This window comes from Plectropomus leopardus, chromosome 8, assembly GCF_026936395.1.
Source record: "Plectropomus leopardus strain MGB_pleo_1.0 chromosome 8, ASM2693639v1, whole genome shotgun sequence".
In the NCBI taxonomy this organism is placed as follows: Eukaryota; Metazoa; Chordata; class Actinopteri; order Perciformes; family Serranidae; genus Plectropomus; species Plectropomus leopardus.
In genome coordinates, this window is record NC_142183.1 from 10,854,070 (window position 1) to 10,868,711 (window position 14,642).

The 14,642-nt window shown below is 37.7% G+C and overlaps 3 protein-coding genes across 9 annotated transcripts; all 3 read left to right on the top strand.

The window, feature by feature from the left end:
- The first annotated feature begins 301 nt into the window (after positions 1-301).
- On the top strand, positions 302-2,532 carry LOC121947646 (uncharacterized). The gene is made up of 6 exons (XM_088080868.1): positions 302-549; positions 641-970; positions 1,069-1,425; positions 1,543-1,674; positions 1,811-1,848; positions 1,963-2,532. The coding sequence occupies exons 1-6, from the start codon at positions 501-503 to the stop codon at positions 2,095-2,097; spliced, it is 1,041 nt and encodes a 346-aa protein (XP_087936994.1). The 5' UTR covers positions 302-500; the 3' UTR covers positions 2,098-2,532.
- Positions 2,533-6,618: 4,086 nt separating this feature from the next.
- Positions 6,619-8,482, top strand: LOC121948524 (uncharacterized). 4 transcript variants are annotated; one of them, XM_088080871.1, is made up of 6 exons: positions 6,619-6,692; positions 6,816-7,121; positions 7,211-7,543; positions 7,683-7,823; positions 7,908-7,966; positions 8,072-8,482. In XM_088080871.1, exons 1-6 carry the CDS (start codon positions 6,629-6,631, stop codon positions 8,201-8,203), a joined length of 1,035 nt encoding a protein of 344 aa, XP_087936997.1. In that variant the 5' UTR covers positions 6,619-6,628; the 3' UTR covers positions 8,204-8,482. The 4 variants fall into 4 exon arrangements, with proteins under 4 accessions (XP_087936997.1, XP_087936995.1, XP_087936998.1 ...); XM_088080869.1 differs by having other exon boundaries at positions 7,941-7,966; XM_088080872.1 differs by having other exon boundaries at positions 7,686-7,827; positions 7,912-7,966.
- A 2,878-nt stretch (positions 8,483-11,360) lies between these two features.
- LOC121948351 (uncharacterized) lies at positions 11,361-14,319 on the top strand. Of its 4 annotated transcripts, none has more exons than XM_088080873.1 (6): positions 11,361-11,473; positions 11,606-11,935; positions 12,320-12,691; positions 13,444-13,569; positions 13,806-13,864; positions 13,963-14,319. In XM_088080873.1, the coding sequence occupies exons 1-6, from the start codon at positions 11,431-11,433 to the stop codon at positions 14,083-14,085; spliced, it is 1,053 nt and encodes a 350-aa protein (XP_087936999.1). In that variant the 5' UTR covers positions 11,361-11,430; the 3' UTR covers positions 14,086-14,319. The 4 variants fall into 4 exon arrangements, with proteins under 4 accessions (XP_087936999.1, XP_042349669.2, XP_087937001.1 ...); XM_042493735.2 differs by having other exon boundaries at positions 12,335-12,691; XM_088080874.1 differs by having other exon boundaries at positions 11,430-11,473; positions 11,621-11,935.
- Positions 14,320-14,642: the final 323 nt, after the last annotated feature.

Consider the following 14,642-nt stretch of genomic DNA (forward strand, 5'->3'; position numbering starts at 1 on the left):
TATCAAACAGAGACTACATTTCCTGTGAAAATGCAAGTTTATTTTGAAAAGAGACGATGTATGTAACAAGCTTGAATGGACACACTGTCCTGGGTGTCCAAACCTGATGCTGGACGGATATCTAGTGTGTCCAACATGTTGGCACTCATCTGGGAGGAGGGGCTCAGGACAGAGAGGGGAGAGCAGCAGGAAAAAGGTGAATTTTCAAATTCTGCCTTTTTTTTCTGAAAACTGCACCCTCCAGCTTTAACTCGTGTTTACTTTCAGTGTCAGCTATAGAAACCCACCATCAAACATGAAACAGACTGGTGCTGATGATGTTGTTTCATGTTGAAACGTTGGTTGATTTTATTTCCACTGTTGTGGCAAAGTAAAAGACCAACACAAAGAGGGGCCAATCAGATCACTCTGAAATTGTTCCCTCCCACTTTATGTGATTACATTAAGGCGAGTCGTCTCCTAATACGATGTAATTTAACTGCAGTTACAAGTGGATTCACATGAAAATGCTGATCGTATTTTATATACTGCTCATGCTCAGAGTGGGACGTAAGTATAATTTTTATTCATCCTCTTACAGTAATTTAATACATGATTCTCTGTTGTTTAGCATTAACCTCTGTGCCTTTTATTTTTTCAGGATGTTCACAGGATCAGATCTTGGAGACAAAGACTGTTGATGTTGGACAACATGTGACTCTAACATGTGATCGCCAGAAATCTGGGAGCAAAGACACCTTATTTTGGTTCAGGATTGTTTCTGGAAACTTACCTGAATTCTTGGGAGGAACATTTTACTTTAATTATACTGGTGTTAACAAGACTCCTCACTTTACAGCTAAACAAGAGCCTGGAACATTTATTCTGGATATTCAGGAAACACAGCTCAGTGACACTGGATTTTATTACTGTATAGAAGTAAGCCAACTTGACATGACATTTTTGAAAGGCACTTTTCTGAACATCAAAGGTAAACATCATTTATAACAGCAGTTATTTTAGCATTTTGACTACATTTATGCTCATTTAAGTGAGTTAAGCATGCTTTTTTGTCTGTATGTTTCCCAGGACCAGAACCTGATATCACTGCCGTCATTCAAAACATTTCATCTGATCCAGTCCGTCCAGGAGACTCAGTGACTCTGCAGTGTTCAGTCCTCTCTGACTCTGAGAATAAAACATGTCCAGAGGAACACAGTGTGATCTGGTTCAGAGCCAGATCTGATGAATCTCATCCCAGTTTAATTTATGCTCAAAGAAACAGTCGTGATGAATGTGAGAAGAGTCCTGAAGATCCATCTGCACAGAAATGTGTCTACAGCTTCTCAAAGGACGTCAGCTCCTCTGACTCTGGGACTTATTACTGTGCTGTGGCCACATGTGGGGAGATATTATTTGGAAATGGAACAAAAGTGGACATTCAAGGTAAGAGATGAAAACTTCTGGTCATTGTGATCAAGTATCATGCAAGATTTGCTCCTTATGTATTACATTTTATCAAAAACAAATAACCTTTATTATTTGGTCCTTGTATTGTTTCAGCGCCCGACTTGTGGGATTTGCAGATGGCCTGTGCTGCCCTGTTTCTGCTATTTGCTGCTTTGGCTATAAGTCTGATTGTTATTGCTTTCCTCCTTTATACCATCAAGAAGAAAACTTGTAATCATTCTAACGGTAATAAAAGTTTCTCATACATCAATCTTTAAACCAGTAATTTGCAAAATCTGACTTCACAGGATTTACATACGTGTGTAAATTGACCTCTTAAAGCATCTTTCATCTTAAATCTTGAATTTATTTTGTGATACAGATGCCGTCACTCTGCAAAGAAATGCTGCGAGTCAGCAGGTAAGGTATACAAAGAAAAGATGTATCTATCTGTCTTTCTATTGGCATATTTTTCTCTTCACACATAGAGAGATTTAAACCTGCTGTCTCATTATATCTTTCTTAATTCCTCAGAGAGATGAAGACTCCTTGGTGTATTCTGCACCAACTTTTACCAACAGGAAAGCTGGCAGAGCAGAGAGAAGAAATGTAAACGCAGCGGAGGGAGAGACGACCTACACTGATATCAGGGCTTTTGTAAGAGATTAACATCTGCTGGATTTACTAATTAAAGCTCAAATGATTTTTATAAATACACTGTGTCACATCAGTTTAATTTTGAAAAGGTTTTTTTTTATGGCTTTTGGTGATATCCTTCAGCATGTAGTTTTGTGCATTTTAGTTTATAGTGCTATCATTCGGACTGTTGAAAGACTTAGCTTGAAAGAGTAGAGAGCTTGAGGAGGATTTACTATCTTTGCTGACATGTTTAATGCTGTTAACTTCACATAAATCTATCAATGTAAATTTAAGACACATCATTTTCTTTCTTTTTTTAAGTTTTGTCATGGCATTTTTTAACATGTTTAGTCATAATTTGTTCATTTTTAGTAATTGCGTTCACTCATTGAAATGTATTGTTTTTATTTTGCTATTGTGTTTTTATATGTTTGCAGCACAGTCAAATAAAATTTTAAAGCAACAGCCGAGGAGGCTTAATAGGCATCAATACTTTATGTTGCTGAGTTTTTCGTGCTCATGCTGATGTATTGGCAAACAAAACAAAAAATCCATTGATTTTTACCATTTTCAATGTGGCCTCAGAGTGTAAATATGTTACATTTGCTCCTGGAAAGAAATTGATCTTGAAGTGTTGTTTCATATCTCAGGACATCTTCAATTTCTACCTCTTATAACTCGCTTCCGGGAGGCAAAGTCTGACTCGAATGTAAAGAGTTGGCATAATAATATGAAATGGGTTTGATCTTAAAGCGCCTGGCCTAAAATATCTAAAATTTCTCAACAAATGTTTAAGGTCTTTGCAGTGGCAGTGTAATGTTTTCTACGCTACAAACACCAGCAGTGTGATGAGGTGCTGAGCGTCTATTCTGTACTGAACGCTGTGTGTTTGATGTTTTTTCTGAGCGCTGAGAGTTGAAATATTTACCCAGCCATCCAGTCACAGTGGAGGAAGGGTGGTGCAACAAAACAGCAGACCAACTGTCACATCCTACATGTTCAAGTTTCACACAACAACAAGAAGGAGAAATGAGATGCAGGAGACATATATTATTATACTTTGCATATATGTATTGATATATGTTTCCTTTCATGAACCTACACAGTCCGGCAGGTCTGTCCTCTCCTCTTATGTACATCAGCCTTCCCTTCATCCAGAGCAAATTCTCGATGTTGTTCCAACTTTTTTACTTCTGCAGATATTCTGTAGCAAAAAACAATGTTGCGGAAATAGTGCTTTGGTGGACGTGTGGCCTTAAGATGCCAGATGTGTGCTGCATCGTCCCCAGTTCATGTAAAGCAAAGCCACATGCAGCAGCTAGACTGGCAGTGAATGAGCTGCGGTGGGCCATGTCTGCGCCCTTTGACCAACCATCAAGGCTGTTTACTCAGAGCAGACCTGACTACAGGCTTCAACAGGATGTGCAGTGAGAGAAAAGCTACAAGAATCTGTAGCAGGCTAAATTTCTCAACACGTGATTTTGTTTTGAACGATACAACTACATATAGAATCATATGCATCTTAAAATATTTCAAATATACTTTTTTTTACTGTTTAATTTGATTTTAAATTAAACTAGTGGAATCATTGACCTTAATTTGGAGACACTGCCAGTGGAACTAGTGAATGACTTGCATTTCCCCCTCTGACGGCAGATATCAATAAAAAGCACCAAACTGCAGAAAGATGTGGGCAAGAACAGTCATAATAGTGTGGCTTTACCCTTTAACTACTCCTGTTAGTTGTTGTGATGATAATAATAGTCATGAAAGTGAAGTACTGTTGTGCGATTCCACTTGCCTCTAAAAACAGCAGTTAAGCCTGGCTTGTTGAGGCTTAAACAGAGTGAGAAAGCCTCTTTGTACAGACCTTAGTTTGAAGCCTGACCGCAACAGTGCTGAAGTTTCCATGCATCATTCGTTCGTCAGAGGTGACTGTGAATGCATGTCTGTGTGTGTGTGCGTGTGTGTGTGTGTGTGTGTGTGTGTGTGTGTGTGTGTGTGTGTGTTTGAGATGCAAGCAGTGCACACAAAGAAAGAACAGAAGGTACAAAGCAGGACACAAAGTAGATAAAAGTATTTCCTGCAGGGCTTTTGTTTTAGATAACATTTTACAGATGTTACCCCTCCCTGTGTTCACCCCTCTGTAAATTTAACTGTGTATTTTGTGTGTGTAGGGGAGGAACAGCAACAAAATTTAGTATTAACAACATCACGGTCAAACCAACATGTTTTGGCTTGTGGTCAACAATATGTTGACCCTGATAAAGGCCACAAACCACAGTGTGCTGCAGTTTTGGCTCTATAGATAGATCTGACTGTTTTCATCGCCTGTGACTCTTAAAAATAGCCAAAGCTAGAAACCACCTGGTGATTTTGATGACAGAGTTTGTGGTGATGAACAGGACTGCATTTTATTGTCAGATGTTCCTGTCACTGTCATTGTGAGGTTGTCGACTTTGAAAAGTTTTCTTTTTTATAAATCTAGAGTACCATTTCGCTTTTGCATTCATCTGCCAGTCAGGCAAAATACAGTTCACATCCATATCTGTCTAGACTCATGCAGCCATGACACTAGACAAAAAAATTGATGTTGCTGCCAAGAAGCTACAAACTCTAAAATGCAGATGATTCACACACATCTCCATCTTCTGTTTGAGTTATGGTGTTCAGTAGAAATCAGAAAAGTGTTTTTGCAAATACACATTTGTGTGAAGTTTTGTCATAATTGGTGTAGGAATTCTTGAGTTATGTCCCAAAATATTTTTTGTCAGGCCATGTCGACCTTAACCTTTGACCACCAAAATCTAATAAGTTCTTGAGTTGAATTGGACGTTTGTGCCAAATTTGAGGAAATTCCCACAAAGCGTTCTCAAGATATCGTGTTTACAAGAATGAGACGACTGAAAAGACAAACCAAAAACCAAAACGTTCTCACTCTAAGTCATCACATATGGCCGCTTTGCACTTCTGCATCTACATATTACGCCCTAGGTATCCTTTTGCATCTGCTACTGACATCCTAGGATGTAACTACAGCAATGTGAGCAAAAGCATATGATGCTGCATGTGATTATGTTTATACAACACATCCACATGGCAACCAAGGAAGGGAGAACACGGTATGGTGTAAAAAGAGAAAACATCAAATTCAGACAGGAAAGAAACACCAGACTCCTGCATGAAAGTCTGTGGCTTGTTGGATCCATTCACTGCCCCTACTGTCCGCCCTGTAGAGACCATCATACTTCTTATACTGTGTTGTTACCAGCAGCATTTTTAATCAGTGGTGTATGATAAGAATGTGACAGGTTATGTCTTACTGCAATCTCAACTGACGCAGCCGTCTGTGTATCATACTTTTGCAGTAGCCGTCCGGCAGCGTATAATAACACCGCAAATGTTTTTTCCAGCTGCCTTGTCAGCTGTCAGCTGACAGCTTCCAGCGGCGTATCATGTGGACATGAAAGATTGCTTATGGCGTTGAGAGGTTATACCAAAACAGTGCAAAAAAAAGCTTTTTTTGACTTCTTCGGAATTGGAACGGGCTGCGAAAACATAAACCTTCTGGCCACAGCTGATGCCAGTGTTGAGGCATAAATAATCATGCCATTTCACAAGGTCTCCCAGTTTAAATCTGTTCTAGTTTTCTTTGTGTTTTTCTCCCAGGTTCACATGGATTTCCTCCGTCAGATCAAAACAAGCAAAGTGTCAAAAATTCAGATTTTCTTAGGTTTGAATGAGTTTCTGTGATACAGTGGTGCTCTGCTTCTGCCTTTCACCCCCCCTGAGTAAAACTCAGCAGGTGCAGTGTTATTGTGGTCTAACAGTCCTGCTCCTCTCTGTCTGCAGGTGTCTACAGGTGACTGGCAGGCAGAGTAGGCGGGTCGCCATTGAAATGCATTGTTGATTTATATTTGTTCCATTTTTACTACATGTACTGACCAAGAACAGCTTTTAATTTACTCTAAAAAAGCCTTGGATAAGTGTTTTAGGTTAATTGTACAGGAACTTAATGATTAAACAAAGAATTTTTAGTTGCTTAACCATAATCATATTCCAACCAGCTTTCAAAGTTAAGTAAAAAACGATGGTTTTGACTATTTAAAAATATTGCGATGAAACATAAACTTGGGTTTGCAGAATTAATCAAACTTAATACCCAGATTAATCATAAAAATATGATGCCTACTGTGCACTTCAGGGTTTTGGAGAAAAGGCTACAACCCAGATAAATATGTTGGTACAACAGTAAAGGACACCCAAATACTAAAACTGTCTCTTTGCTTTATGTTTCTGAAAAATGAGGTAACCTTCAGATCAAATCCTCTGTTGTGTTTACTCTGTGTCAGTTATAGAAACCCACCGTGAAACAAAAGCGTGCTGATGTTGTTGTTTCATGTGTTTAGGTTGGAAAGATGGTAGATTTTATTTCCACTGTAGTGGTAAACGCCAACATATCGAGAAGCCAATCATATCGCTCTGAAACTGCCCCCTCCCACTTGATATGATTACATTACGGTGAATAACCTCATAATGTTGTCTAAATATCAGCAGTCTCATGTGGAATAATAACCAGAAAATGATTGTTCTGTTTTATTTACTGCTGATGCTCAGAGTGGGGCGTAAGTATATTTAGTATATTTACAGATGTCAGATTGAGTCCTGATATTGTCATTTTCTCACTGTAAATTAGGAGAGAGCATACATGATTTTATTTCTGTTCATGAAAAATAATGTCTTCTCAGGATGCGCAGAGGATCAAATCTTTGAGACAAAGACTGTTGGTGTTGGAGCTGATGTGAGACTAACATGTTCCCGGAAGCTTTCGGGAAGCATTTTTTGGATCAGACTTGTTTCTGGAGGCTTTCCAAAAATTTTGGGAAAAACATATAGCATTGATAGTGATTCTCGGATTACAGCCACAGAAGAGCCCGGCATATTTGCTCTGCATATTAAAGATGTAAAGCTCAGTGATACAGCTGTTTACCTCTGCATGAAAATACACAAACAAAACTTCACGTTTTTGAAAGGAACAGACCTCAGAGTTGAAGGTAAATACATTAATTTCATCACAGCTTTGTTTTAAAAGTGACATTTGTCTTGTGTTTAATAAATAAATGTTTGTTCATCATTCTTCCAGAACCAGAGCCAGAAGTCACTGCCGTCCCTCCGTCTGATCCAGCCTGTCCAGAAGACTCAGTGACGCTCCAGTGTTCAGTCCTCTCCGACTCTGAGAACAAAACACGTCCAGGAGAACACAGTGTGCACTGTTTCAGAGCTGGATCACATCAGTGTCGCCAAATTTTTAATTGCACTCAAGAAAATAGTGTTGAGGAACATAAAAAGAACCCTGAAGCATGTTTCTACAGCTTCTTCAAGAACGTGAGCGCCTCTGATACTGGGACTCGTTACTGTGCTGTGGCCACATGTGAGGAGATATCTTCTGGAAACAAATCAGAACTCGACACTGAAGGTAACTGCATCATATTTATATTAATGTAATTAGGGAATTAGCACATTTGTGTGTTTGATTAAGGTCAAGTAAATGTACCAAAACATAAATTACTCTTAATTACACTCTAACTAATTGTAAACTTTTCATATTGTGTCAGCAGTCAACATGTGGGATTCTCAGAGGAACAATACGATCCACTTTCTGTTATGTTCTGCTTTGGCTATAAGTCTGATTGCTATAGGCTTTCTCATTTATTTAATCAAGAAACTCAAGAAAGAATCTTGTGGTTGTTGCAACGGTAAGCAAAGTCACTCATATATCGCTCTATCAAACAGCATTTAGCATTATTGGATTCACATTAATGTTTTTATTTTATTTATTTTATTTTATGCTCTGCAAACAAATGCTGCAACAGTCAGTGGTGACCAGCAAAGTCAGCAGGTGAGGTATCAAAATAAAAGATGTCATTGCTTTAATGTTATCACAGTTTTGTCTCTAAATTCTGACATCTGCTGTCTCGTAACATGTCTCCATGTATTTTCTCAGACAGATGAGGACTTGGTTTATTCTGCTCCGACCTTCACCAGTAGGAAAGCAAGCAAAGGAGGGACAAGGGATGCAAGAACAGAGGAGGAAGAGAGTATCTACACTGATGTCAGGACTCTGGAGTTGGATTAACAGTCTAAAAACTCACCAAAAAGTCACTGGATTTTCTTTTAATAAACATAATGTTATTTTTGTCTGCACACTGTGGGAAATGGACTGCCACTTAATTTCCCCTCTGTCAGTAAATGATTTTTTCATTGTAAATTATTAAAAAACATTTGACATTATATTTATGTGTTTTGTAGAGAAAAAAATATAATGTATTAGCATTTGGTAAAAGAACTGTGCTGCAGTATCGTAAATCTATCAACATTTAATTGTTATTTGTCATTAAAGTCCCTTTGTACATCATGAATTTACAACACTGTCACCTTTCTTCATGACCCACATCTACGCACATATTGTTCCCTGTCAATGCTATGTAAAGCTACTAACTGGAAGTTGTGTGTTGCTGCCTTGTCCATAAATATACATTATAACAACAGTTACCAAACTCATAATGGATGAAAGGTACACCTTTTAACCTTCTACGCACTATTGTGACTATATGATTGAATGTCCTGTGCATTGAATGACTGCAACAGGATCCAATACCAATGCACTGAATAACTTCGTGTTACTAACAAAAAATAATGATCCGCGAACTCCTGTATAATCCAAAAATTTAAACTGCAAATTTTGGTAATTTCCACATCTGGGTATGACAAATACATAGAAACAGAAGAGAAACTTAAGATATCCTTTAGGAATCTGCGGTTACTATTGCTTGTGAGAGAGTTAAGACGCTGAATGGCTGAATTTCAGTAATATCGAGCTGAGGAAACTTTATCAGGTGATGTAAATTCCCCTCTCTTGGCATCTGAATCCATTTCAAGATGGATCTTTTTACTACTGTTTTAGTTTATACTTGTGAGACTTGTTCATAATATAAGGTACGGATGATTGAGTTAAAAAAAAAGTAGGTTCTCTTTTAAAGTTGTTTTTTGTAAAGTTTTTATGAGATCAGTTGACTGCAAACTCAGCCACTGTACGAACTAGCTGTTTCATGCTAATGTATTGCTGATACAGCATTCAAAGTATCTGCTGATTATCTGTCATCTATTTTAATCCTTCCTTCTTTTACTCTGCATGCGTAAATGTATTCATTTCTTCATTTCTGTGTTGTGCTTTATATGAAAACCTAATGTTGATCTTTCACTGGTGATAAGTTATTTCTGTTCAGACCTGGTAGGCCTATCATTTGTTTTGGGTGATCCAATCACAAGTGAACAGCTCTCTCTCTCTCTCTCTCTCTCTCTACATATATATATATATATATGTATGTATGTCCGTTTACACCTAGTACTAAAAAAGTGTCTCCAGTGAACATACTGTGATTGGATCTAGCTTATCTGCTCCATATGCAAAAAAAGGTGAATCACTTCTGTTTGCAAAGACCAAAAGTGTTTTTAACCGAGATTTGTTGTGCAATATTCACAGTTACAGATGATAATATATAAAATAGGTTGAGTCCTATTTCATAGTATATCTGCGTGCAATGTATTGATTTGCTCATCTCTCTCTATTCATCATGAGACAAGCTCCCCCCACCTGCGGTACCTTTTGCCTCCTTGCCGCTATAAGATTACTGCTGCAGGAGTGTGAGCTCCACGCCAGAGACAGCTGATAAGAGCGCACCCATACACACACAGTGACACGGCTAACTGTTTGCATCACAGGGCTAACTTTACAGTTAACAGTTTTATTGACACAGTTGATTCGTTTTGGTGTGAGTTTGTTGGGACCGTTTAACAGCACCTGTTGGGGTAGCTTGTGCTAACCGGGCAGATATTGAACTGAGTTTTCACTGGCCTGGGAGGAGAGCTGCACCAGAGACTGTCCTTCAGAACTGCGTCTAACCTACACAACAACAGCAACATAAATTTTGCTGGTCATAAACCCCACCCCCTCCACGTTAGTAACTGGACCATGGGCCAAACTAAAAGATCACAGATCCAAAGATGGTTTCCGTCATTTAAGGTAGATCATAACACATTGATGTTTGTTCAAATGTTTGCCTAAGTTTGGTTACATTTTTTTAATTGATACTATATAGAAGAAGGTTTGATGTCATGATTTATATGAGTGAGAATTGGTGTGCTAGTGATCAGTGCTTGCAGTAGTTTGGATGGGTTTATGGGCAGGAGTTCTGGAGATATCGTGATATCATGAGACTCTGGCTCCTAGTTATGTCTTCAGCTCAAGATATAAGCAAGAGGAAAGTAAAGATGCATTATCTATCTTTAAATACAGCTCTTTATCTGAATGAGCAGGTCTTAAGACACACTGAGGACGCATTGGATGCATTCACACCTGTATTTACAAGAGAGACACATATTATTGCCCCCTGGTGGCTGGCTGCACTATAGGTCATAAAGACCCATTGGCTAAACTAAAAACTCAAAGTTCTTGCCAGATTAATTTTAACCACAGATGGTTTCAGTCAGACAAGGTACTTCTCATCGCCCTGATTTTTGTTCAAGTGATTGTTTTTCCTATAAGTTTGGTTTTAATGAGTTATTCAATTTTACAAAAAGGGAATTTTGCGCTCTGATTGACAGCTGTGTATGCCGATCTTTGCTCTCATGTTCAATGGCACTGCTGGCGATTTGTAGGATGGGTGTTTGATGGGAACTCCACCACCGCTGAAACTGCTGCTGCACAGACTCCAGCTCCAAATGACATCACCAGCACAAGACGGCAGCAGCTCCCACAGATGTTTTCCCTTCATTTAAGCATAACCTGGGTTAGTGTGGATGCATCAGCCATCTTTATATTAAGTCTATGCAATCAACCAAAATGCATGTTGATATAAGGTGTAAACAGGTTAAATGTAACTGATTAGACAGCTAGTGTACGCTTTTGTGAATCCACTTTCCTTGTTGCTACATTTAAACTGTACTAACATTTGTTATGGAATATCATAATTTTCTGATTTGTTGTGATTGAAATTTGATAGTCATTGAATTTGTAGACCAATGTTGTCTTCACAGTTTTATATTTCCTCACACTAAAATCTACAGAGGCAATCTGTTACATTAATCCTCTACTGTGCTAAGGTACTGTAATTATGTGAATTGAGAGGAATGAAGCTTCAAAAACAGCAGAGTGAGATTTAGGAAGTTCCCTTTTGCATCTTTATGCTGTGATAGCCAATCAGATGCAGTTTACAGTGTGACAGAGAGAACAGTGGTCATGTGACATCACCTCCTTTACTCAGTGAAATACCTGAAAGTTTCCTTACAAGACACAACTTCAAGATGATCCTGTTATGGGTTACACTGCTTGTTCTTCATCAAGGACGTAAGTGATATTTTATTCTATGTATTCAGAGCATGCCAACCACAAATATATGGAGTGTTTGCATCATTTGTTTAAAAAATCATAATCTACTTGTTATTTACTGTTACATGTATTCTGTTTTATTTACTTCAGATACTCTGGTTCCAGTTACTACAGTTGAACTTGGTGAACCTGTGAACTTAACGTGTGCTCTGCCTGACACTGAGCCCAGTCGCCGAAAGATCTGCTGGTACAGACAGAGAGCCGGAGAGACTCTGAAATTAATTGTGACACTGTGGCTACGTAACCAACCTGTGTATGCACCAGAGTTTCCTAACACAACATTGGTGGTGAACAATGAAGAAACCTCCTGCAATCTGACCATTCATATGACGGTCGAACAGGATGAGGGAATGTATCACTGTGCTATCGTGGACTGGATGATGGATCCTCAATGGAGTGGGGTGTACTTGTTAGTTAAAGGTAAATAATGTGATCTACTTTTACAAAGTTTTGCAAATGAAACAGACACTGATCTAAAGCTGCACTGTGGTGATGTTCTAGAAAAATAATCCGTTAAGTATCGCAAACTTCCAGTTTAAATCTAATTTAAGATTATTTTAACTGTCTCCAAATGTTTGCAGTGATTTAGCCACTGATTGACAAATTAACAGCTGCTTTGTCTTAATCTTTTTGTTTTGTTGGTCCAATTATTGTTTTGACAATCTAATTTTCCCTGACAAACTGTTCTGGATAAAATAGTTAAACTTTTGCTAAATTTCGGCATGTTGGACGATTAAACTCACATTTGGGATATACTTAGATTCTTCTATGCTTCGAAAATGTTCTTATACGTCCTTTTAACAGTTTTATGTCATGCAGGAAACACTCAGAGGACATCAGATTATATCGTTGATCAATCGCTAACAATATCTGGTCCGGATTATCCAGAAGACCTGATGACTCTCCAGTGTTCAATCCTCTCTGACTCTGAGAATAAAATGTGTTCAGGAGATCACAGTGTGTTCTGGTTCAGAGCCGGACCACATAGATCTCACCCAGACGTCATCTTCAGTGATGGAAAAAGACGTGTTGATTGCGAGAGGAGATCTGACACTCAGAGGAGTTGTGTTTATCGCTACTTGAGGAGCTTCAGCTCCCATGAAGTCGGGATGTACTACTGCGCTGTGGCCACATGTGGAGAGATATTCTTTGGAGATATAACAAAACTGGAAATCGGTATGATTTTGTGATTCAGTGCTGGAAATAATATTCAAAAAATGTTGATAACGTCATTGTTGCAACCCTGACTCATAGAAATTGCATTTGAAAGTTACTAAACTGTTTTCGTAAATATGTTGTGGCAACGTAAATAGCTACCTGTATAACATTCATTATATATTATATGGCAAAGCCTTTGGAGGGCAAAGGATGGCAGGCGTACCAGAAATTTGAGTTTGCTTCAAAGAAGGGATGAACACTGATGTTTTAGGGTCAGACAACAAAAATCTGTTGGTCAAGGTTAGGGAAAAATAATGATTTTGGTTACATAAAAATAGTTAAGGTTAGGTAAAGACTATGATTTTGGTTATACTTTCATTTAAAAAACAAAATGTTGAAGTCTTGTTTTAGTTTTAGGTAACAAAAGCACTTCCATTAAGGTTAGGGAAAGACTGTGATTTCAGTAAATTGTTTCTTAAAATAGGCAAAGAATAATAATGCTGTAATCACTATGAGTGGACACTGTATCAGAGGATGGGTGATTTTGGAAGAAAACAACTGAAATACACTTTCAGAGAACATTTTGCCAATACGTTCAGTATCAACATTTTTAGTACCGGCAAGCTATGTTAACGTTACCTCATGTTGATAGGAAACTTCACTCGTCATTACATTTCCCTCAAAACATTTTTAATGTTTAAAAATAGTTGTATATAAATGTAATTTCTAGGAGACAGGGCTGATAATGTTTTTTTTCCATTGTTTTCTAGTGCAAAGGCCAAGTTTTGAATATATTGCACTGGTGATAACAGCTCTCTGCTTGGGCATCTCTATAATTGGAAATATTGTTTTAATCTGTTGCCAAAATTCAAGATCAGTGTGTTCACAATTTAAAGGTAAGTGGCTGGCATCATGCGAGATATGATTAACCTTATTGGATAAAATAATAGACATCTATAGAAATTTATAGCATCTAACATCTGTGGCACAATTTCCCCATATTGTTAATTGGTCCGATTGTGTCTCATTAAGCTTTACCTTTATGTTACACATTATCAATATTTAAAGGAAATAATGTATGACTTTTGTTGAAAAGTCGGAATAAATAAATAATGACTGTTTTAATTTCAAGGAATAGACAGCGGTGCTTCACAAACAAGAAATGATAACTTGAGCCAACTAGTCCATGCTGTAAGTAATGATACCAAATGACATTGCTATTATTTCATCACCATAGTTCCCAGCAGCATTTAAAGACATGACTTTCTCACATTACGAGCTCTTTCCAGACTGAAGGTGGAGCTGATCTGAACTACGCTGCGTTGCATTTCTCTGGAAACAAAGCTACGAGAGGAAGAAAGAAGAAAGAGCTGAAGACTGAAGAAAGTGTCTATTCTCAAGTTAAATGCTAAATGTGAATGTCATTATGAAAACCTTCAGGTCAGTTTATAGTACTGACCTCTTACAGTGTAAATCAATAATTAAATGTGATAGGTTCCCTTCTGACTTTGTTGACAGTGAACTGTAGACATGTGCTCTTAATTTTTCATATTTTACCATTTTTTACCTTGCATTTTAAAAAAATATTTTAATTGTAAAAATCCTTTTTCTTTTTTTCAGTCAAATAAACACATTAAATAACTAAGTCTCACAGTGTAAAAATATCTGTGAATTGGGCTACCCTTAGAAAAGTTACTTATGTTGCAAGTGGTGTAGTTATATAAAAGATTGTTTTTTTTATTCCAGCCTTTTAGGTAAGATTAAGGGGTGGAAATTTTTCTCAAAGCCGCCAAGTTTTTTTCAAGAAGAAAATAATTAAAACCTGACTGGTTATAATAATAAAACAAACATTTGTGGTGGAGTTTTTCAGGGATTTTTTTTTCGTTGTTATATTAGCTCAAAATATTAATTTTGTTAACATGAAACTGAAGATGTGCGGCTGAAGTTAGTCTTTTTATTATGAATATAT